Source organism: Nyctereutes procyonoides, unplaced genomic scaffold, assembly GCF_905146905.1.
Source record: "Nyctereutes procyonoides isolate TBG_1078 unplaced genomic scaffold, NYPRO_anot_genome, whole genome shotgun sequence".
NCBI classification, from domain to species: Eukaryota; Metazoa; Chordata; class Mammalia; order Carnivora; family Canidae; genus Nyctereutes; species Nyctereutes procyonoides.
Genome location: NW_026575049.1, coordinates 56,729,715 through 56,754,547, shown reverse-complemented (window position 1 = coordinate 56,754,547; position 24,833 = coordinate 56,729,715). Strand labels below are relative to the sequence as shown.

General features: G+C 36.5%; 1 protein-coding gene across 1 annotated transcript in view; it reads right to left on the bottom strand.

Annotated features, from left to right (window-relative positions):
- EML6 (EMAP like 6) overlaps positions 1-24,833 on the bottom strand; it is a 265,284-nt gene that overhangs the window by 134,935 nt on the left and 105,516 nt on the right. The window contains exons 2-6 of the mRNA XM_055328998.1: positions 23,079-23,238; positions 20,450-20,548; positions 17,784-17,852; positions 10,656-10,841; positions 8,926-9,061 (exon numbers count right to left, since the gene is read on the bottom strand). Of these exons, the coding sequence (XP_055184973.1) occupies positions 8,926-9,061; positions 10,656-10,841; positions 17,784-17,852; positions 20,450-20,548; positions 23,079-23,238 (650 nt within the window). The remainder of the gene's footprint in view (positions 1-8,925; positions 9,062-10,655; positions 10,842-17,783; positions 17,853-20,449; positions 20,549-23,078; positions 23,239-24,833) is intronic.

The window sequence follows — 24,833 nt, the reverse complement described above, 5'->3', positions numbered from 1 at the left end:
TAAATTTAGGTGACCATCAACTTAATATAGACTGCTCTATGCATAAGATTTTATATAAAACCTAATGGTAACCACAAATCAAAACCAGTAATAGATATACAAAAAATAAAGAGAAAGGAATCTAAGTATATCATTAAAGAAAACCAATGAACTGTAAAAGAGAGCAAAAGGAACAGAGAAGAATTACAAAAACCACCATAAAACAAGTAACAAAATGGCAATAATTACATACTTATCAATAATTACTTTGAATGTAGATGAACTAAACACTAAAATCAAAAGGCGTAAGGTGACAGAATGGGTAAAAAAGCAAGACGCTTCTTTATACCTGTAAGAGACTTGTTCCAAGCCTAAAGACACATACAGACTAAACTGAAGGGATGGAAAACCATTTATCATGCAAATAGAAATGAAGAGAAAGCCAGGGTAGCAAAGCTTAGGCACTGAGGGGGGCACTTGATGGGATGAGCACTGGGTGTTATTCTGTATGTTGGTAAATTGAACACCAATAAAAAATTAATTTATTAAAAAAAAAGAACCAGAGAAAAAATAAATAAGTAAATCAATAAATAAATGGAACTAGAGGAAAATAGAGGTAAGAATGTCACTCCTTTTTAAGGAATGTAGAATAAATCCTGCTAAGTATATAGTAATATGTCAAAAAGCTAATATCTAATATGTCTATTATTTTTGAAGATTTTACTTTCTAATTTTTTCAGTAAAATAGCTTATTATTCTGGTTATACAAACAATACATACACACTATAAAACTGCAAATAGCATATATAAATATTAAGAAGAAATTATGGTTCATGTGACATTTTATATTGGACAAAATAGACTTTAAAACAAAGGCTGTATGTAACAAGAGAAGAAGGAGTACACTAGATAGTCATTAAGGAAACAATCCAATGAGAAGACATAACAACTGTAAATATTTCTGCACCCAACATGACATCACCTAAATACATAAAATAGCTAATAATAAACATCAAGGAAGTATCAATAGTTTACAATAACAGTATCAGACTTTAATGTCCCACTTACATCAATGATAGATCAAACAGAAAGTCAACAAGGAATCAGTGGCTTTGAAAGACACATTGGACCAGATGGATCTAACAGATAATACTCAGAACATTCCATCCTAAGACAGCAGAATACACATTCTTTTCAAATGCACATGGAACATTCTCTAGAATAGATCACGCATTAGTCCACAAAACAAGTCTTAACAAACACAGAAAGATTGAAATTACACCATGCATCTTTTCTGACCACAACTCTATGAAACAAGAAATCAACCATAAGAAAAATATCTAGAAAGAACATAAATACATGGGGGTTAAATAACATGATACTAAACAATTAACAGGTCAACCAAAACACCAACGGGAAATCAAAACTTACATGGAGATAAATGAAAATGAAAACACAATGATCCAGAACCTTTGGGATGCAGCAAAAGCTGTTCTAAGAGGGAAGTGTATAGCAATACAGAACTACCTCAAAAAGAAAAAAAAACTCAAATACACAACTTAATCTTACATCTAAAGGACCTAGAAAAAGAAAAACAAAACCTAAAACCAATAGAAGGAATAATATAGACTAAAGCAGAAATAAATGAAATAAACTAAATAATAATAATAATAGAACAAATCAGTGAAACTAGGAGCTGGTTCCTTGAATAAAGCAACAAAATTGAAAGTTTTTATCAGGTATTCCCTCCTGCCTCTCACCACCACAACCACAAAAAAAAAAAAAAGAGAGAGAGGATTCAAAATCAGAAATGAAAGAAGAGGGGCACCTGGGTGGCTCAGTGGTTGAGGGTCTGCCTTTGGCTCAGGTCATGATCCCAGGGTCCTGAGATTGAGTCCTGTATCAGGCTCCCCACAGCGAGTCTGCTTTTCCCTCTGCCTGTGTCTCTGCCTGTCTCTGTGTGTCTCTCATGAATAAATAACTAAAATCTTAAAAAAAAGGAAGTGAAATAACAAATGACACCACAGAAATATAAAAAAAAAAAAAACCCTGGAAGAATATTATGATAAATTACATGCCAAAATAATTAGACAAATTGGACAACCTAGAAGAAATGGACAAATTCCTAGAAACATATAACGTCCCTAAACTGAATCATAAAGAAATAGAAAATTTGGACAGATCTACTATCAGAAAGGAAATTGAATCAGTAATCAAAAAACTTCCATCAAAGGAAAGTCCAGGACCAGATGACTTCACATGCTAATTCTACCAAACATATAAAGAAGAATTAAGACCTATTCTTCTCAAACTATTCAACCAAGTTTTTAAAAAAATCATTCTATGATTTTAATACCAGAACCACTAGCAACAACGAGACAAGAAATAAAAGGCATCCAAATTGGTAAGGAAGAAATAAAACTTTCACGATTTGCAGATGACATACTATAAAGAGAAAAACCCTAAAAATTCCACTGAAAGACTACTAAAGCTGATAAATGAATTCTGTAAGGCTACAAAGTACAAAATCAATATACAGAAACCCATTTCATTTCTGTACACTATTAATGAAGCAGCAGAAAGTGAAATTAAGAAAACAATTCTATTTACGATTGCACTAAAAGTAAAAAAATATCTAGGAATACACTTAAGCAAGGAGGTGAATTAACTGTACTTTGAAAACTATGAAACAAGAAAGAAATTAAAGATAATACAAACAAATGGAAAAATATTCCACGCTCATTGATCAGAAGAATAGTTAAAATGTCCACACTACCCAAAGCAGCCTGCAGATTTAATGTAATCCCTATAAAAAATACCAATAGCATGTTTCACAGAACTAGGACAAAAATACTAAAATTTATATGGAACCACTAAAGACCCTGAACAGCCAAAGCAATCTTGAAAGAGAACAAAATAGGTATTCTAATCCTAGATTTCAAGATACACTACAAAGCTGTAGTAATCAAAACAGTAACAGTAATGGCACAAAAATAGACACATGGATAAAAAGAAGAGAGAAGAGAACCCAGAAATAAACCCATGATTATATGATCAATTTATTTGACAATGGAGGCAAGAATATGCAACGGGAAAGATTCTCTTCAATAAATGCTGTTGGGAAAACTGGACAGCTACATGCAAAAGAATGAAACTGGACCACTTCCTTACATTGTACACAAAAATAAACTCAAAATGGATTAAGGACCTAAATGTGAGATCTAAAAGGCTAAAAATCCTAGAAGAGAACACAGGCAGTATTTTTCTGACATTGGCCATAGCAACATTTTTCTAGATATGTCTTTTAAAGCAAAGGAAACAAAAACAAAAACTATTGGGATTTCATCAAAATAAAAAGCTTCTGCACAGCAAAGGAAACAACAAAACTAAAAGACAATCCTGGGTGGGAGAAGACATTTGCAAATGACATATCTGATAAAGGGTTAGCCATCAAAATAAATTTTAAAAACGTATACAATTCAACGCCAAATAAACAAATAGTCCACTTTAAAAATGTGCAGAAAACATCAATAGACATTTCTCTAAAGACATAGAGATGGCCAACAGGCACATGAAAAGGTGCTCAAAATCACTCATCATCAGGGAAATACAAATCAAAACCACAATGAGGTATTACCTCATATCTGTCATAGTGGTTAAAACAAAAACAAAAAACAAGTGTCGGGGAGAATGTGGAAGAAAGGGAAACTTCATGTGCTGTTAGTGGGAATGCAAACTGGGGCAGCCACTGTGGAAAAGAGTATGGAGGTTCCTCAAAAAATTAAAAATTCAACTACCACATGCTCTAGTAATTCCACTACTGGGTATTTATACAAAGAAAACAAAAACACCAATTCAAAAAGATATATGAAAAAAAAAAAGCTATATGGACCCCTGTGTTTGTTGCATTATTTACAATAGCTAAATTATGGAAGCAGCCCAAGTGTCCAAAGATAGATGAATGGATAAAGAAGAAGTGGTATGTATATAATGTAGAATATTACTCAGCCATAAAAAAGAATGAAGTCTTGCCATTTGCAACAACATGAATGGAGCTAGAGAGTAAAACGCTAAGTGAAATAAGTCAAAGACAAATGCAGTATGATTTCACTCGTGTGGAATTTAAGAAACAAAGAAAAAATAATATAAACCCAAACCAGACTTAACTGTAGAGAACTAAAAAAAAAAAAAAAAAACTGTAGAGAACTGATGGTTACCAGAGGGTAGGTGGGGGGGGATGGGTGAAACACGTGAAGGAAATTAAGAGTACACTTATTACAACAAGCACTGAGTAATGCATAGAATTGTTGAATCACTATATTGTACCCATGAAACTAATGTAATGCTGTATGTTAACCATAATGGAATTACAATTTTAAAAATGGTTATAATGTTTATCACAATAAAAAAAAAAGTTTATTGTTCTCAAAAAATTTTTTTTGGAATTCCTAGTGTTTTGTCTTTCAGAACTGAAGATAAGAGATCCCGGACAAATTAAGTTGTTGGTTTATATTATCATGTACTGTTTGCAAAAAATTTGTTTGCAGATTCATCACTCAGCAAAAAACTATTGACACTCACAAAAATGTAAAATTCATTGGTGTAAATGAAGTATTACTATTTCTTTGATTGAGGAATGATCCTGGCTTATTTTTTTAAGATTTTATTTTTATTTATTCATGAGAGACAGAGAGAGAGAGAGAGAGAGAGAGAGAGAGAGAGAGGCAGACACGGGCAGAGGGAGAAGCAGGCTGCATGCAGGGAGCCCGATGCGGGACTCGATCCCAGGTCTCCAGGATCACGCCCTGGGCTGCAGGCGGCACTAAGCTGCTGCGCCACAGGGGCTGCCCCCTCCTGGTTTATGAAGCCCATTTTGTTTAAGACTTGGGGAGGGGCCAGAAAGCCCCAAGCATCAGCTCTGGCTCTGCACATTTCCTAAGGATGTGAGCATGACCCACCTCCAAAGCTGCTTCACCTTCAATCCATAGTGGGGTTCATTGTTTTCACTAGAAATCAAAGGTCTAAATTAGCTCAAGCTCAACACTAAAAAGAAGACAACTGATTGATACTGTCTCTCTATATAATCAACTGCTTTTTTTCCCTGAGCTTAGTGTTTATTTTAATGTAAACACCGTTTCATCTCTCTTGATGTTTAGCAATTAATAGCAAATACATGTATATCTTAAGACTGTTTACACAAAACAACTTGGAAATGGCCATTTTGTAGATTTTCTGGAAGTCTACAAGAGTGTCAAGAGCAGTCCTCACAGGCAGCAGACTAAATATGCATGCTTTATAAATGGCCCAAATGCTAGTGAAGAGCAATTTCTAAATTTTCACTTTTATGTTTAAGAAACACAGAATATCAGTACTACTTATGGAAATTGGGACATGGCCATGATTAATTCTCTTGCTAAATTTGTTTAGAAAGCTGTTTGGCTGTTTGAGTAAAACGAGAAATCACTCTATTTCCACTGAAGCGAATTCAAGAGTCATTGTTACACAAAGAGTGAAAATGCAGAAGGAGGCTCATTTACATCAAGAAATTCTTACAAGTATAAAGCCACCTGTACAGGTCGATTCACGTCCAAATCAACAGCAAAAATGTTCTAACATTGCTGTGCTTGAATCTGCTCCTTTCAAGTGTATTTTGTTTCTATTTTTGAGGCCAAGAGGCCGAAGGTGGAGGGGAAAGCCAAGACTTCTCTTGGGGGGGATGAGATGAGACAAAGTACACCCAAATGTCCTCTGTCCACTCTTCTTCCTCCTGTTTCATCCTTTCCCCACACCCTTTCCTTTCCACTCCTGTTCCTTCATGCTGTTCCCCACATTCTAAGCAAATGCTCAGAGGACCAATGGTAAGGTACTGGCTAGTGAAGAAGCCGGATTAGAAATGGTTTACATTTCAATTACTTTTAATCCTCTCCTCATACCCTACATATTTTGACCCCTATCCTTGTGCTGGGTCCCTACCTCATGCTGGCCCCTCTCCTACCATCATGGAAACCAGAGGCCTGGGCAGCCGGCCTCTGAGACCACCACAGACAGGGCTACTCTGAGAACCTCTCCCCGTTCTGAGCTATGCAAAGGTGCTTCTGGACACAACAGCCTCCTTCCCTGCCTCAGGGTGAGGATGTACTATGGCTGGGCAGAGGGCACAAGCGCATCTAGGCTTCCCCTGCTTGGCCCTGTCCACACAGACTGGAGGAACTTCAGCTGGACTTGGGGTTGTTACCAACACTTCAACCAGGCTTTCATTCTTCTGACGCTATACATTTACCGTTTTCCCAGTGAGAGCTAGAATAAACATCAACATTTCTTCGGAAGTTTATTAGTACATAGTGGACTTCTGTTACTGTGTTGCCAAAAATGTGACAGGCAAGGGCACCGCTGATGGGGGTGGAGGGGAGGATACTACGCGGACAATTTTTTTTATTTCAATAGTTAGTGCCTTAGTGGGTAAAAATACATATATATAAACAAACGATGTATTAAAGCCATGATTTCACAGATATTATTGCTTATAGTGAGAAGCAAAAAAAAAAAAAGAGCAAGCTAAAATCAAAGTAAGATATTAAGAAAATAAGAATATCGGTAGTGAGCAGTAATTGTAAAAATCAAGAGGGTGGGAAGAATATGGCTGCCATTTGAGGAATGGCACAAATTTTCAAGGCTCCCTTGGGCTCAAACTGCAGAAATGTCTTCAAGATCCTTTAAAAAGCATAGTCCATTACTCCGACAGAAATAGAGACTCTTGTCTCACTGGTCATCCATCTGTAAGTACATGCCAATCTCCATCCTGATAAACTAAGCCCAGGCACTACAGGCTGCATCTGGGAGGTGCAGGCATGCTTCCTGTATTCCATGCACCACCTGTATCTGCTTTGACCTTGGCAAGGGCGTGCGTGCATGTGTGTGTTGTCTGTTGAGACTGACACAAAATGCAGGGTGTCCCTGACCATCTTCCTCTGACTCTGGGGGACAGGAGTTAGCCATGTAAACAATATAAAGCCCTGGTTACCTGGATGCTCATTCTGCACTGGCTCCTGAACTCTCCTTTGAGAGCCCAAAGTTAGGGACTCACCATCAGATAGAAAAGTACAGCAGGGTAAATATGGTTTCTGTTCTGATACCCACTCTTAAATCTATACCCTAGTTATGTGATACAGTTTTTGGATGAGCTGGATAAAGTGATGCCAAAAAGGAATCATCACTGATGGTTGATGCTGCCCAATATCCAGCCAGTTTATGGCCAATAATCCCGTCCAGTAAGTTATCTCATCTGTTACCAAAATATATGATTTGCTCTCAGTTTACCTTGAAACATACAGCAAGAAGTTTCATGATTCAAGGTCAAACATTTTTGGTTGCTTTAGTAACTTGTTTTACCTAGCTCTTCAGGATGCTTACTTGCTTCTATCTGCTTGCAATATCTTTCTGGATAAAGTTATACTGGTTCATCTCTGTAGCAAAGACCTTAAGAGCCTTGGCTGTCTCCTTGTTGATCACTGAGGTGGACACTACATTTTACAACTTGGAATGTTGACCTGTGTGCCTGATGTTCAGAAATGCATCCAAACCAAGATTCTGAGCTTCCATAAGAAGACAACAATCCAATCTCCAGATTGGCTGACTTTTCATATTTAATAGATATTTAAGGAAGCTGGACTCTGGATATGTGTAGGAAGTATGATATTCTGCTCACTTCCCTAATGCTTAATTTTTAAGCAAGGTTTGGTTGACAACAACATTATTTAAGGAGGATGGCCTAAAGAATAGGTAGTGTTCTTCTCTCAGTCTTCTGGAATCTACCTCAGCCTAGCACAGAGCTCTGAGCACCACCAGGCAATTTGGCCTTTGGAGGAACCTCTGTGGCTACATGGCCATCAGCTTGCATCAAGGGGCTTCAAGAAAAAGAATCTGATGAGTAATAGCTCTCTCCATGCATTTTGAGGACTTTTGATCTCATGTCAGAGTCCTCTCTAGGAAGATTTTCAGGTAATTTTTCTCCCATCTCAGCAGTGAGAGAAATTCACCTTCACCTGAGCAATGAGTAAATTTTCATCTTATGGATGGCATGACTCATGGTACTGAGCACCCCTCTCTCAGAGCTGGCTGCAGGAGCCATGAGCAAGATCTGGGGCCTCTTCCATTACTTAGTGTACTAACACTGCCTGTGACTTATCTTTTCTGTTCACATTCCCACTTTAAACTCTCTCAAGCCCAAATTCTTTATCTGTAAAAATGAGATTATAAGCCTATCATGAAAATTTAAAAAGATGTATACAAACTCCTTGTATTCCCTACTACACATACTCAGTATACTGTACTAATAGCTAATATTTGTTGAGTGCTGACTGTACCATGACTTATTCTAAGCACTGTGTAAGTGTATTTAAGCTTCATACGACTCTATGAGGTTGTTGCTAGTGACATTCCCATTTTATAGATGAGGAAACTGAGGCCCACAGGTTTTAAAAAAAAGTTGACTCAAATCTATCACAGGTAAAATCTGGATTTGAACCCAGGTCCCCAACTCTGATCCCACTACTATGGGCTACTACTTTAAAGCTATTTTTTGGTCTTGTTTTTCCCATAAATTATTTACTTATTTTTGGAAGCTAGGTGCAGTCTCATTTGGGGTCACCAATTTATCCAGAATTTCTCAGTTTTATAACTCAAAGTCCCATTTCCCAAGATACCACTCAGTAGTTTTCCATTATCTCCTTGATCTTTGTAGCAGGAATATCACTAATACATGCAGATACCTTCATGCAAATGAGGAAGACCGGGTATCCATTTACTTTTAATACTTTCGATTTTCTATTTATGTAAACTGCCTTAAGTCCTTTCTGGAATAAGATGGGGTACAGAGAAACCAATATAAATACAGAACTTCATATTGTGCTTATCTCTTAAAGTTAAGGGTATTAATACACATATTACCTTTATATCCTTGTTCTGTCTCCCTGAGATCAATTTTGGTTATTGGTTTGAAATCAGTGTCCCATAATCGAATACACCCATCTCGTCCACCAGTGGCAAAGCCTTCTTCACAAGCATACATGCTAAAAATTCCAGCCTGTTGAGTAAGCCAGATAATACTGCAATGATTCTGAATAGCCATTATAGTTGGTATTGACAATTTTAAAAAAGAGCAAAAACAAAACAAAAAAGTTTCAAATCTCTTGTTCTCTATTGAAATCCTGACAATAGACCAGGTAGCCATTTATAATATCCTTCATTTTGGCTGCATTAAAAATTGATCACAATTACTACCAAAGCAAATTAGTTCAAATGCTCCTTTAAACCATTACTGAATTGACGGCAAATTGAAAAAAAAATTCACTAATTCCTTGGTTAAAGTAGATATGAAGATCAAACGGTTTATGTGACACCTGATCTTTATAAAGAAAAGGCAACAATGGAGGTGTTTCATATAAATTGCCATTCAAAATAATCAAACAAAGATAATCCCAGCTAGGAACATAAACACTTTCACGGGTAAGCAGGTGCCCAAAATGCATCTCAGTGAGCTTAAGAAGGCATCGCCTGATCCTAACTGAAGACAAATTACACTTGTGTCAGTTTGTTAAGCATTATATGAAGATGATTTTTTTTCACATCTGAAATAGTTACATAACTTAAAGATGCTTTTCCACAGGAAAATATTTACCTGGTCTATTGAAAATTGTTACAAGTATATACTGTTCACATAAGATCCAGTGTGAAGAGAAATTAGGTCATTAAGGCAGCTGCTTTTATGCATGAAGACAACTATGGACCTCTGGATTGTTTATAAAACTGTTTAATAATTAGTGAAGCCAAGAAAACTGGTTCAACATACAAGACAATGAAAGGTATTTTGCTAAGATGCACTTCAATTTTTCCTTATATTACAAGTAATAGGGGGCCAATGTGGAGGCAATAAGCTATAGGTCTGGGGAGTTTCTAAAAATTTTTTACCCAATCTTCATTTACTACAATAGGCTTCAGCTTTCACATCTCCCCATTCCTCTGGGCATTTCTATTTTATCATCTATAGATACAGCAATGTAACCATTATTCTATGTTTCAAAAGAAAGCAGAATGGTCAGAAATAAAGTTTGCTCTTGTTATTACAGAACAGACCACCAAAAGAGAGAATTTTATCAACAGTTCCTGTTTGTGTCTTAAGAGCTTGTAATTGGGATATGGAGGTGATGCTCACTCCTTCAGAGTGAGGACAATCTATCCCTACCAGCCAATGTAGAAACAACAGCTATCCACATTCTTGCTATTCAATGCACGGGCCACAGGCTAGCAGCAGTGGCATCATCCCAGACTGAGACAGAATCTGCATTTTAACAAGATCCCCAGGAGATTCATAGGTACCTTAAAGTTTGAGAAGTATTAATCTATAAGATGAAAAGGATGATGAAATAGTTCTATTCTTCTAGATGTTAGTGAATAATAACACTAAGCAACTCAATCAATAATTGAGGTGAAGGCTAAATTATTACATTTTTGAAATATTTCTTTTAGGTGAACAGAATTAATTTGGGAAAGCTTTTATGAATGTTTAGAGAGTGTTCAGCAGAGTCTGCTGATTCTAAAGTAACAGGAGAAGAAACACATATTTGTGATATCAACTTATTTCATAAACGACCACCAAATTTCCACATGGATACACTCACACTATGTGCTCCTTGGATAGTGCGGACTAAATTGAGCCCTTTCCAGACGTAGATGTCTCCATTTAAAGCACCAGAATAGGTGATGTCTTCTTTGGCACATGCAAGGCAAAGGATGGTCTGAAGATCCCCTGTTTTGCCAAATATCCCTCTTTTTGCAGTCAGGGCATTTCCACAGAGCATCCAAAACTGGAAAGCGATAAGATGAACAGATCCAAAAATAATGTACTCATTCTGATGCATCACATTATTGGTATTTGCTTCTATTTCAGTGCATTCTATATCATTGGCTATAGCCAAACAAGGCACACATAACTTGTTCTACTGCAACCTACAGAATCGCAAAAACCTTTTAGCCAACTACTAGCAGCATAAGAAAAACTTTTAGTGGCATTTTTTAAACTTTCAAAGTAACAAAATTCCCAAAATTTGCTAAGTGTTTAATGGTAATTACACACAAGACATCAGTGTTCTCAGAGTTGGAAATAAAATGGAAGAATCATCAGGCCTTTAATTTTTAGTCAAATTACAGAGGCAGTATAGGTTCACAGTGAAGAAATTTTGAAATTCAGAAAAATATAGAGAGGAAAATGGAGGTATCTAGAATGTCCCATGTAACGTGTTGATGTATCTTCTAGACATTTTTGGGTATATATATATATATATATATATATATATATATATGTATTTGGAAATAATGTCTAAAAATGTGATAAAAATCTTCACTGTAGAAATGTTACTCAAAAAGTTTTCTAAATATGAGTTATCTTTCTATATAACTGAATAACTGATTAAGCTTTTCAGTTTTCATTGCATAATTTATCATGTGGAAGACCATCAAGCATAAAGCTTGAGCTACTACAGAAAGCAACAGCAAAACTTCCATGGTTATACAGCAATTAAGTATTTTGCTTTGACATGGTTTTTTAAATTTATGAACTGATATAACTTTCCTGCCATGTATATAGCCCTTTAGTTTATAAAGACTCCTTACGTTTATTTGATATTCATAATACCCCTGAGCACAGGCTAATGCAACTATTCCTATCATCCCCACTTGGAAGTGAGGGAAAAGTGAAACCGACATGGTTTGCTGAAGGTGAGGGCTTAATGGGTGGTTCTACATGAAAAAAATTTAAATTTTGATCTTTGCCTTGAGAACTTTAAATCTAATGAAGATACAATTAAAGCAAGAGACAATTTCAAGGTAGTGTATTCAGATTACATACAAGTGGCAAGAAAATTAAATAGAGAACTGTGTTGAATTCTTTGGAAAGAACAAGGCTAGGATTTGGATCAGTGGAAGAAGAAGTTGCACGGGAGATCAAAAGAATAGGATTAGGCAAATCCAGGTAACAAGAAAAGTGTGAGGAAAAATCACTGACAAGCCAAATATTCTGTGCTTGTGGGAGAGGAAAAATGGCGGCCTCTTAAAATATTGAGGGAAGCAGTTCTGGGATGGTTGTACCACCCAGGAAGTCTGGGACTCTGGCAGCAATGGAGGAGGTGGTCCTTAGGGAGGAGGAGAGGCAGGTGTGCCACTACAGGATTCTTCTCTAATTAAGGAGGAAAGTGTCAACTCTAGTGATTTGTTTCTTTGGGTATTTATTACCTTTATGGAAAGTACACATGGAAGGAACAAAAGATCTGGGGACAAGATAATTAAGTATACGCTTTCAGAAAACATCTCCTATTTAAGTATTACCCTTGAACCTGAACAAACTACCAGGTATAAACACTTACTAGAGGTAGAAACATGCCAAAAACCAAAGAAGGTAGACATTTACTTTTTTCACCATGTCTCCGCTATGGGAAGATTAAAAGGAGAGTAATAATTTTGTAATCATTATCCCTAAAGAAGAGTAGTTATTTTGTAGTTATTATTTAACTTAGAATGTGCACCTCTGATCTGAGTTACTGAAATTTTAACAATTTTAATTTAAATTTTAGGTAGTTAACATACAGTGCAATATTGGTTTCTGAAGTAACATTCAGTGACTCATCATTAACATACAACGCCGAGTTATGGAAATATTCCTAACGGACAACCACAAAACATAGACCATTATCCTCAGACACAAAGGTTGTTCTCATTAATCACCCAGTAGGATAGAACAGTGCCAACATGAAACATTCCAAATAATCAAATGACTCTCTAAAAAGGCATATATAGATGTAATGCCAGGATAAGCAACTTTTTGTAGAAATGGCAAATTTCTGAATTATTTCTTGAGAAGGATTTCCTATTTGAAAAACTGACAATTTAAGGTAGCAACACATCAGTAAATCCACATCAAATGAACAGACATTGTTTACCTTCCCCAGTCTCCATCCCCAGATTGTAATGCTAAATTTGTTAGAACTGGCAAGTACCTTGGAGTTCATCTGGCTCTAGGTAAACTCCAATGTCCCTTCTGCTACTGTTTCCTGGCATTCATTTCAGATAATTGAAATTTACCTATCTGCCAAACACTGAGAATTTGCAAAACCAGAAAGGTTTTCATCCTAGCTGCAAAAATTTCACTTAAAAAATATTTTCTTGGAGTGCATCAAAGATTTTTGCATTCAACTTGTCACTGGAATCATTCTTTTGCTGTTAGGTAGGATTGGGGGGAAAGGTGGGGATCTTCAAATTGGTTCTAGAAAATACAGATAGTGAAAGTATTTGCTAAAGCCTGCTAAAACTTGTTGTGGGTTCTTTCTAAACAAAATTGATAAAGATGGCTAGATGGGCATTTGCAGACTATTGCATTTGAGGTAAAAATATTCAGTTTTGCTTAGAAAAAAATGTCTGCTAAAACATAACAAATTTAATGGGATAAACAGCTCTTACTGTTTTGTTTTTTTTTAAGATTTTATTTATTCATGAGAGACACACACACACAGAGAGAGAGAGAGAGAGAGAGAGAGAGAGAGAGGCAGAGACACAGGCAGAGAGAGAAGCAGTCTCCATGCAGGGAGCCCAATGTGGGACTCGATTCCGGGTCTCCAGGATCACTCCCTGGGCTGAAGGGAGGCACTCAGCTACTGAGCCACCCAGGCGTTCCACTCTCGGTGTTTTAAAATGAAGTTCCAGGGTTTTGTGTATCTCTGTTTTTAGAATTAATGGATTAAAAGAGTTAACCAAGAATGGAAATAAATAGAGAAGAAGCTGGAGAATAATTCATGAATTAAGCAGCTAATCTATTATTTTTAACAATCTGTTTTTGGGAGTAAAGTCAGGCCAAGATAGATCATTGAAGAAATAATTTCCAAGTGGGACAAGTTCTACACAGAGAGCTAGAGACTGAGTTTAAATCTTCTCTGCCATCATTTTTGTGATTCCAGGAGAAGAGGAAAAAATTAACATTATTGTGCCCTCACTGGCTCCATACACTGTTTAACGTAATTCTTTATAAATTCAGAAGGTAGTGATCCACAACCCTCTGGTTTTTTGTTTTGTTTTTTGTTTGAGAAAAATTCAGCATCCAGGAGATTAAATAGCTTTCCCAGAGTCAAGTAGGAGATAACAATGAGGATTCAAAGTCAAATAACCTCCTATGTCTTGACTTTCTCACTGTAGGATACGTGGGTTGGATGATGGCTCTGGGGTCAGAACCCCAGACTTCTAGAGAGCCACGAAAGCCTAACGGAAATGAGGCTTATCATGATCTCACAAACTGTTCAATTGTGGGTAAAAGAACAGTTCAGTGCCTTTGCCATTTGTTAGACTGCAGATACATACACCTTTGATTAATAAATGTTTGCAGATACATACACCTTTGATTAATAAAAACTGTAAAGGGAGTTATTTATCAGTTACTTATTTTCTGGCTAAAATTTTTTGAAATACTGGTTTCCTAGGAAAGTTAGGAAAGAGGATCTTTAGTGATGAAAACGTTGATAATCTTTGAACATATGATGGGCTAAGGACCTTTCTGCTCCCTAGTCCCATGATTCTATGGGTGACCAATGCCTATCCATTATAACTCCTGATTAAAGGGCAACGCCTCCCCTCTTCCCAACAAGGCTCAGGTACAATACCATTCCCTTCTTGGAACACCTAAAATTCCTCTAACCAGTTGGGATCTCCCCTTTATCGCTAGAGAATTTTGGGTTTGCCTCTCTTTCAGAATGTTCTGTTTTAATGTTTTAATTGCTATACATCAAGCAAATTGAGAGTAGGGTCAAGTTTTTAGTCTTTCACATGGTAGAAATGCAATTAATGTTTATCAAATTTAACGAGTCTTTCAGGTGGCCCATATAAGCCAATGTAGGACCCTTCAACTGCTACTTAAGCAAAAAGTGCCTGTATTTGAGCAAACACATTCTCAGGTTTCTGCACAAGGATAACAAAATGTTAATGAAATCCTAAGGTATTGGTAGGACACTTGATACCTTTGAATAATAAAACCTATAGGCTTATCTTTTTGTCTTCTGTTTTTTTCATTACTTTTTTTCTTATTTTGGAAATACATGTTATTGTAAGATAATTTTTAAAATAAAGAAAAAAATTAATCATCAACTCACTACCCAGGGTTAACTGTGTAACATTTTGGGATCTCTTTTCAATTTATTTCCTACATGAAAATATACTTCTAAAGTAAAAAGAAAAATGATCAAAGCAACAAATTTACCCCAACCAGTAGACTGTAAATGAATCTTGCATATTTCCTAATAACATCAAATAATCATCTAAATCATAACTTGTAATGATTGCACAGCATTTCTTCCTATGGATATACCATATTTTATTTAACCACCTGAGGTCAGGTGGCTGCATGTCTTCTTTTGTCTAGTTTTATTTGCTATTGGTAAGTTATTCAACAATGAACCCATCCTAGGTTCATACTCCAAACAATTTCCTTGAGATAAATTCCAAGATATGCAATTATTTGCTGTGCTCTCTTTGGCACCACACATACTAACACTGAAAAGAAGTTACTGGCTCAAAGGATATTAACATTTCTAAAGCTATTGATAGATATTACCAAATTTCTGAAATGAAAGACCAGAAACACTCATTTCTGGTACTCATTTACCTGTCCACCAGCAAGGTTTTAGAGTGTCCATTCACTAAATTTTGGCAAAAGTACATTTTAATGGATTAAAAAATAAAAACATTGTTATTTTAAAATTTCTACTCCTGATTTATGAGATTTAGACTTTCATATATCTATTAGATGACAATGTTTCTATTTTTGTCAATTACACATGTCTTTTGTCCATTTTACAGGTTTGCCAGACATTTCAAGGACAAACCAAAATTCTATCTAACATGCTTGTGGCTTACACTTTGCTTGTTTTTTGGTTTGCCTCCTTTGTTTATTCGGGGTGAGGATCAGGTAGACAGAATGTTTTAATGTTTATATAATTGAATCTATAATGGTTATTATTTATGGTTTCTTACTTTGCTTTTACATTCAGAAAGGCCTTTCACACACTTAGGAGCAGTTAAACATTTACTTAGATATTCTTCTTGTTATTTTATAGGTTTTTAAACATTTAACTCTTTGATTCATAAAGAATTTATTCTAGTGTAGGGTATGAAATAATAATATATAACTTTTTCCCCAAAATAGATAACAAACTGTCCTAGAGTCCACTGGTGTAGATACTATTATTATATTCTAAATTTTTATATCTTTCAAAGTCTGTTTCTCAGCCTTGTTTTGTTATTTATCCTTATCCCAGTCTGATATATTTTAATTATTTTAATTTCATAATATGCTTTAGTAAATAGTAATATAGTTTCCTCTTCACTATCCTTTTTTTTTTAATCCAAGTTCTTGGTTATTCTCACTTTTTTATCTTTCCAGACTAACTTAGAATAATTGAAAAAGAATTGTCATAGGTAGCCCAGGTGGCTCAGCGGTTTAGCGCCACCTTCCGCCCAGGGCCTGATCCTGGGGACCCGGGATTGAGTCCCATGTCGGGCTCCCTGTATGGAGCCTGCTTTTCCCTCTGCCTGTGTCTCTGCCTCTCTCTCTCTCTCTCTCTCTCTCATGAATAAATAAAATCTTTAAAAAGAAAAGTCATATGACAATAACAACACTTCTGGAGATTTTATTTGACCTTGTACTGAATATAATTGAAATGATATTGCTTGTAATTTTTTAGACATCATGTCCAGAACCAAGGTTATCTCTCTACTTGCTCATGTCTCCCTTTATATTCCTCTGTAAAGGTTTGTAATATTCTTTAAGTCTTGCATACCTCATTATATTTATTTCTGAGCATCTCATCTCTATTCTTTTCTAACCATGAAGTAGGAACAGTGGGGAGGATCATAGAAAGCTAGACTCGAAGAAGAACAAAAGAACTGGGAAACAGGAGGATTTGGTTGGGGGAATAATATAGATACCCACTCCATTCAGACAAAAACTCAATATTTTTTATACACCTGCAGAGATCTCCACTTGCTGGAGTCAAGCAAGTAATCCTTACACTCTTTCAATTATGAACTTTAACCTCAATTAGCTACAAACCTGTAGAGAGAAGATCCTGGGGTATATCCCAGGGCCCAGCAGCAATTTTTGCTATATTGGAGCAAAGAAAGTTAATGATGTTGACTTTGCTACCTGTTTAACAAAATGGAATTCATTCCATTTGGCAAATAGCCAAAGGTAGATCCTGGGCCACCTGTGATAATGTGTAGTCTAGGGGAAGACAGAGGCATTTAAAAACCAATGACCTAGGTAGGTTTGTACTATGGATCCCTTTATTTCTATATCCAACCCAACATGGCACCTTCCTTCTAAAAGAATGTATCAACACAACCAAGTTTTGGTATGCAGTATGTGTAAAACATTCATCAAAATATGAGTTTAATTCACAGTATTAAAATCAGAACTGCTTTAAAACTTGCAATCCTAGAAGTACTATGAGTATTTAGTTTAGCATTTAATTAACAAAGTTTTCTTTTCAGTTGCCTGCTGGGACTCCACTTGATGGTCCTTTCATAGTAGTTCTGAAAGAGCCCCATCAGCTGATGTCAGCTTGCTTCAAGATTAGAGAAACAGGTAAAACAGCTCCAAATTTAAGATACACAAATAAAACGAGCCACTTCTCCACATCAAATTATGTACATAAGCACGTTAAATTCTTCTCATTCAAGGTATCACAAAAATGTTTTTTAAAAAACTACTTTACCTTTATATGTTTTACTCCACAGCTAACCACTCTGTTTGGCTGATATGGATCCCAGGAAATATCAAAAATCTGTTTAAAACAATTAAAAATTGCTATGTTGGTCATTTAGGCATTTTTGCCTTCTTTCAGGTATCAGTTCAACTGCCAAGACTCTATCCTAACACTTAGAACACAATGTTACCTACGTAGACTGAACAATGGGGGCATTTGGCTTGGCAATGGATCAGGAGTTGCTAACACACATTTTGTTGCATCATATCTACTTACCTTAGGCCTGAATAAAGAAATAATAATTAACTACCATCATTGAAACAAGCGGGTGTCATATTTTAACTTGGTCCACCCAGGGTAAACAAATTGTAATGATTTAGAATAATTTTTTATCAAATTTTCTATACCTCTCCATAATGATAACAAAATGCCTTTGAGATAGCTTTGCAATAAAAATAAAAAGAATTATGAAGTGTTTAAGCAGGAAAATGTTTAATAGTCAACTGCAATTCAATGTGGCTGATACTTTCTCATAATCATAGAAGTTAATATTCATAAACATAAGGCAGAGGCATTTATTTGGCACCTAACTTAGCCCACCTGAAATAGTCCTTTAGTTTAGCATTTTAATCTGACTCAAAATACTATTATATTTTCAGTTTTCCAAGGAACTGAAAACATATCCACTAAAACTATTTATCATTCTTTAAGAAAAGCTACCAGACAGTTTGCAGGCAGTTTTCGATTTTGGGAACAAGGAAGAGAAGAACTGGTCAACCTTGAGGGTCAGATCATCCGTGGCATTTGTTCAAGGTGCATATTTCACCAGCCCAGCTGAAAGATTTTAATTTAGTGGGTATGAAATTGGGTCCAAGCAGCTGCATTCTTAAAACAGACCCCAAGAGATTCTTAGGCAGTCAGTCCATAGACCACATTCTGTGAAGCTCTAATAGAGAGAAGGAATAATTGTCAAGGCTGAGTCTAAATCAGAGAAAGAGCTTAGGCTGCTAATTTCTCATCACATAGGAAGGAGAAATATGGACCAATCATCAGAGAGAAAAGGAGGACCTTCGGTTAGGTAGACAGGAACAATTATAGACCACAGAAAAAAGCACTGAAGAAAGAGCACTTGGTCCAAGTACCACGTTCCAATGAGACTCGGAGCCTATTTTAGCTATGCAATCTCAGGCTAGTTTTAGCATCTATAAAATAACCCCTCAGTTCTGAGATCAATTAAGATAATGTATGTACAATCATTTTATAGGCTATAAAGCACTCATTACACAAATGAGTGCTAGAGATTAAGTATTTTAGCCACTAAAATAATCTTGAAGATAATCATTTGCCCATAAGGAGCCAGTAATAATTCATATTGGCACCAGTAATAAAGAACAAAACTGTGTGATACAAATTATGGGGTCTTGGAGAACAGTGTTCTAAAAGAACAGCATTTCATTAAAACATTCTAGGCTCTCAAAATGATAGAGTTTGCACTAGAGTAGCATTATACTTTTCACAATTTACTTCTAAGTGGAAGGTGTAAAATACATGAGGAAAACAGTAAGAAATTCATATATTGATATAGTCTAATCCAACTTACTTTATAAGATATGATGGGATTATCATAAGCAGAAACATATCCAAAATGTGAGCACCACAAATATTTTCAACCTGTTCATTAAGTACGAAGTTAATACCAATTAACTACCAGTAAGTTAATAGCCTGCAAGTAGAGTTTAATTAAGGATCACTACACTGAAAAGTCTCCATAGGGAATTCTTACATGTGGCCAGGGGTAGAAACCATTGGGACCAGGAGGGTGCTGGGCCTCTTCCAACACCAAAGTTCCACTGCTGGTCATTCCTGGACTTTCTGAGAACTTAATCCTTGAGTACAATTTGCCCAAATGTGTAGCAACAACTATGGAGTCACCTTAAAATCATGATTCTCCATCGGTAGATGAAAAAAAATTTTAGAGTTCCCATAAAGGAAGAGACTGTGAATATCTAATTCAGGCCTCGTTCTGCATGAACACTTGCACTGAGGGGAAATATAAAGCTAGCAATCAGTGTAAGATAGTCATGCAAATTCACTTTTTTTGAAATTAGAAAATTAATAAAGTGGTCAAATTATTTAAATTATGCAAGATAATGCATGGAGAAATACGTTTATGATCTGCTTCATAACCTATCTTGCCTGCTGTGACTATATGGAATTATTTCTAATCATGGACTCCATTATGATAAGCAGGCCACAGTTTAATGAACTGTCATTATATTCATTTAAAGTTAAAATGTATACACTTGTAAACACATTTTGTGAATATTTTCTAACTACTTCCATTTCTAAATGAATATATCTAAACTTTACATACAATTTCAAATTCAACCCTATTTTGATTCTATGAAGATGCTAAATGCCAGTATCAAAAACTTGTATTGCGTATGAAAAGTAGTAAAAATTTAAAGAAAGCAACCGATCAGCAGAAGAGATCATGCTGACATAATTATTGATCATGAATTGATTTTTTTTAAGTCCGTTTTTAGGTTGAACATGTAGGAAAAAATCTTATCATGGAAAATTTACTTTTAAAAACAGTACAACTCTGGAAGCTACTGCATAATTCCCTCACAGTTATGGAAACTGCATGGATCCATCCAACAAGCTCCTCTTACCCGGTCAGAGTGGCCAGTGGCGGAGGCCAGAAGTTTTCCCTTCCTCCAGTCCCAAATGCAGACTGTGTTTTTGGCATCCAATCCCACAGAGGCCAAACGCTAAGAATAAGAACAACAATTTAATAGCTGAAACAGATGGGCACATTTCTTATTATCCATGACTTCTTTCAACAAATGGTCACTGACTACCCCACCCAGGGCCAGAAACTGAACATAGGAAAAAAAAATTATTTCTCAAAATCCATCTTAAGTTCACAACTAAAGATATCAGAGATGACTTCTATTAGCATATACTGAAACTTCAAAAACCTAGAAGGTGTAACTCATTTGTCTCAAAGCCTCTGATTTAACTGGTGAACATCAGAGGAACAAAACCTGAAGGCAAGGTTCAATTTTTTCTCTCAAATTGTTTAAATTTTTAAATTTAGAATCTTAACGTGAGATTTAAAACAGTCTAGGATTCTATGGTCTAAAAAAGCCTTGTCAAACTGCCAAAATTAAAGGGTTTGACAAACACATAGGGAAGAAAACCCATCAATGAACATTATGTTCATTCTTAATTTTCATAGTTCCACAAACTTTCAGGGGACATGCTGGTAAAAGTAATCTAGTACTTCATCTCCTGGCATAAATTCTTTGGGCTTATAGCAGAACTTGTTCTCAAGGGAAAAGAAAATTTAACACATTTAAGTATGTACAAAATAGAGATCACCAAAACATGTATTAAGAGCTTCTAGCAAGACGCCTTGCTTAAGGAAACAGCACTGTGTAATGGACAGAGAGGCCTGGACTGAGTGTAAGTAGATCTGGCTTCTCTTTTGACTTGTGAGGAGCCAGACATATGAACTTGGAAAATTAACATTACATTTTCTTGTTTGTAAAATGAATGCCAAATACTTGTTATGTCTGCTTTGTAGGATTATTGTGTGCACTGGTGAAATAATGTAAGTCAAAGGGTTTTGAAAACCCAGTGGCACCCAAGTAATAAGAGTATCTGAGCTTATGTATTTCACTCAGTATGTTGAGTGTGTATGCATATATATAGAATGACACAGTCACATCTAGCTAAATGCAAACGCGTCGTTCTGCAGGGATTATTCCATTTTCTTCAGTAAAGATGGTTTACTGTAACTGTTACATCAGTAACATTTAGTATAAAAAAATACTTGGTTGGAAGTTTTAAAAATGTGCCCTTAATAAAGGGTGTCGTTGCAGGGTTTTTTTCTCTGCTGTAAGTTTTAATAGAGCATTCCAGCAATGGAAATTATAATATGTGGTTGCATTTTTATCCATATAAGAAAAATTTGAAGTGTGTGAATTTCATTTAGCTTATTCTTTTTTTTTTCTTTTTTTAATCATGGGCACTAAGGTAAAACCCACATTTCTTGATTGAAAAAAAGCCAAAAGTAATCTATTTCGTCCATTTGTAGTGACAGGCCCCAGAGCTACCTAAAAAGCATTTCTATTGCCTTTTGTTGTTTGAGAGGTGATGGGCCATTTGTCATTTTCTAAATATCACTCGATTCCAGTGAACTGTGTCCAGGGAATAAGGCAGACCTGAAGCAATAGGCACCAACAAGCTGGGAAATCCATCATGGCAAGCAAATAGGTTATTTTTCTCAGCTGACAGTTGAGTACCATGCAGTCCACCCTAACCCTCACCCTTCCAAATGGAATCTAAAAGAGAACAGCTAAGATTTTAACACAAAATAACAAAGAAGTCAATGTTAAAGCTGGATTTCCTTCTGCTGCATTACATTTTTCTTGTAATGCTTCAAAACAAATTCTGATGTTTGTTACAAAAACAAAATCAGAGAATGTGCTTATGAGTACACATCTAAGCCTACATTCACATTTGTACTTGTGTCTGCATGCTAACATTCATTGAATTTAGTCAGGAAGTCAACCACTGCCAATCTGAACAAATGGGACTTTTGGTGTTTTTTTAAAATAATACTCTCACACTTTTTTTCAGTTGGCAAAATGTGTTAGCATGAAACAGTGTGAAGCCAAGTTAGAGGTTATTCAAACTGTCAGGCAGGGCATGGATTTGGAACCTAAAGGATGGTGGCAGAGAACTGGAAGGTGAAAATGCACTCAGAGGGACTGTAAAGATACTCAAACACACGTAACTCAGTGGCTGCTTGAATTGTAGGAGTAGATAGGGAGAAGCAGCAGTTAGAAGAGACCTTGAGGTAAAGAGTTAAAGAGAATTTTCTCAGTGAATTATTAGGAGGTGGTGCTATCCTCTAAAAGCAAAGGAGATGCTCAGGGCTTGAAGTCTATGAAAAAGGTTAGGTCCAACACTGATTTCAAATTTAGGAAGCTAAAATGGAAGATAGAGTGGAATTGCTGAGTCACAATAGGTCCAATCAACTCGAGTTCATGACCTCCTTCTGGAGGCTTTTCATCTGATGGTGAGACTAGGGGAAACAAAACTGGAACCTACCCAGAGCTGGGTATCAACGAGACAGCTGGAAAGGTTCTGACAGGAGAGGATTCTAGGAGGTGGACAAGGGGAAGCAGCAAGGGTCAGTGGGCCTTCTGAGCCTATAAGCTATGTGCACTATAATTCTGGGTGACTTGTGAGAAGTCATTAAAGAAAACGGAAATGGAAAAAGACACACACCTGTCCATCTGAGTCGAAAGCCAGGCAGGCGACTCCATGTGTATGGACATCTTTAAGAATAGACACAGTCTGGACATTATAGGAATCCCATATACATATATATGGCTCCTTCCCAACTTGGCCAGTTGCAACGAGAGTTTTATCTGGGTGTAAGGCAAGGCTGAAAAAGAAAAAAAAAAAAAAAGGCCTCTTTTTCATATCCTCCTGAACAAAGTTAAGAAAAGCATTGATTTTCTTTTATCCACATTTCTTTCTCATTTCAATCATCGAACGAGACACTCTCAAGAGAAAGCGTCTGTACTGTCCTCAGAGTGATAAATTACCTGACTTCTCTAATGGAAATGTTGAATGGCAAAGAGAGGCTTAGCACAGTTTAACACTAATTTCTTTTGATCTTACCTATTTGGTTACCTTAAAATTAGACACTATTATGATTATAATTCTATGATTAGAAAACCTAGATAGTTCTAGAATTGCTTTATGTCAGGATATTTACTTACTTTGAAAATATTACTCAGCTTTTTCAAGTTAGCTTTTGACTTTAATTTGAAAAAAAAGATGCTGTTGCTGGGAGAAACTGCACTTCTCAGAATTAATTAAACCTGCTTGCACAAGCTCTGGATGCCATCCTCATTAGGATTTCAAAACACGGAGGGGTCTCAGAGTCAAGTGCTGTTTCTGTGTCGGTTGCCATAGATTATGTATTTTAAATGAAAATTTCTATTTTACATAGATCACTGTAACACCAAAAGAACCACAAATTACTATGCTTGTGGTTTGTGTAATATTTTTTCCTCTGTAGTCCAATCAAAATAAAACTTTGTCAAATACCAACCAGAATTTCAGAGTGTATAGCAGTCAAGAGGGAGAAATGTCATCATTATTCCTAAATGAGCAATTACTCTGTTTTTAAATCATTGTGTAAAGAAGTTGTACCTTTCTAAAAATAGGTGTTGAGAATTTTTTAAAAGGCACATCACCTATCTGAAAAACTAGCAGATGACTGTTTACACAAGTTTTTTTTTCCTTTTCAATTTCAACATCTATTTAGACATTTTTTTTTCAAACTTTGGCATTTTACTTTATTTTTTTTTCCTGTGTTTTGTTTTAGCTCGAGCTTAGGACGTCGCAAAGTCCCAGCATGATTTTCATACAGACATATGCTGTATAATCAGACCTGGATCTGCACACTGCTGTCCCTGTCCCTTCTGGCTTTTTGGGGGAACGTTCATCTCTTTGCCTCAGGTGTCTCGTCTATAATAATGGAGTTCCAACGTAAAAGTAGGTAAAATACAGAGCATTCAGCACAGCACCAGGCTCAGAACACCCGAAGCAAGTTTCATCATTTGTCTAACTGGCATCTAGATAAAACCAGCACATGCATCTGTGTGTGGACACTGCGTCTTTCAAGCACGTGACTTCCTGCCTCTCTCGGGTCTCCAGGTGTGCTTCCCCCAGATTCTGCAGCAACCAGGCTCCCTAGGCTGTCCCGGCGAGCTCGTCCTCGCCCCACTGAGCTCCCTTCCTGGCCTCCCACCAAACCCAGTGTGGTCTTCAGCGCAGGACCTAAGAGTACATCCCCTTTCCTGAGCACCAGCCCCCCCCCCCCCCGCCAGGCCCTTGCACCTGGTGCCGCAGTGCCACTCGCTGTCTTCCCAGGTGTTCCCTACGCCCCCACTGCCCACGTCCTCCTGGCCCCCCTCGTCCTGGGTACTGCCCCCCACGCCGGAGGGCTGTCCCACCTGCAAGCTCCTG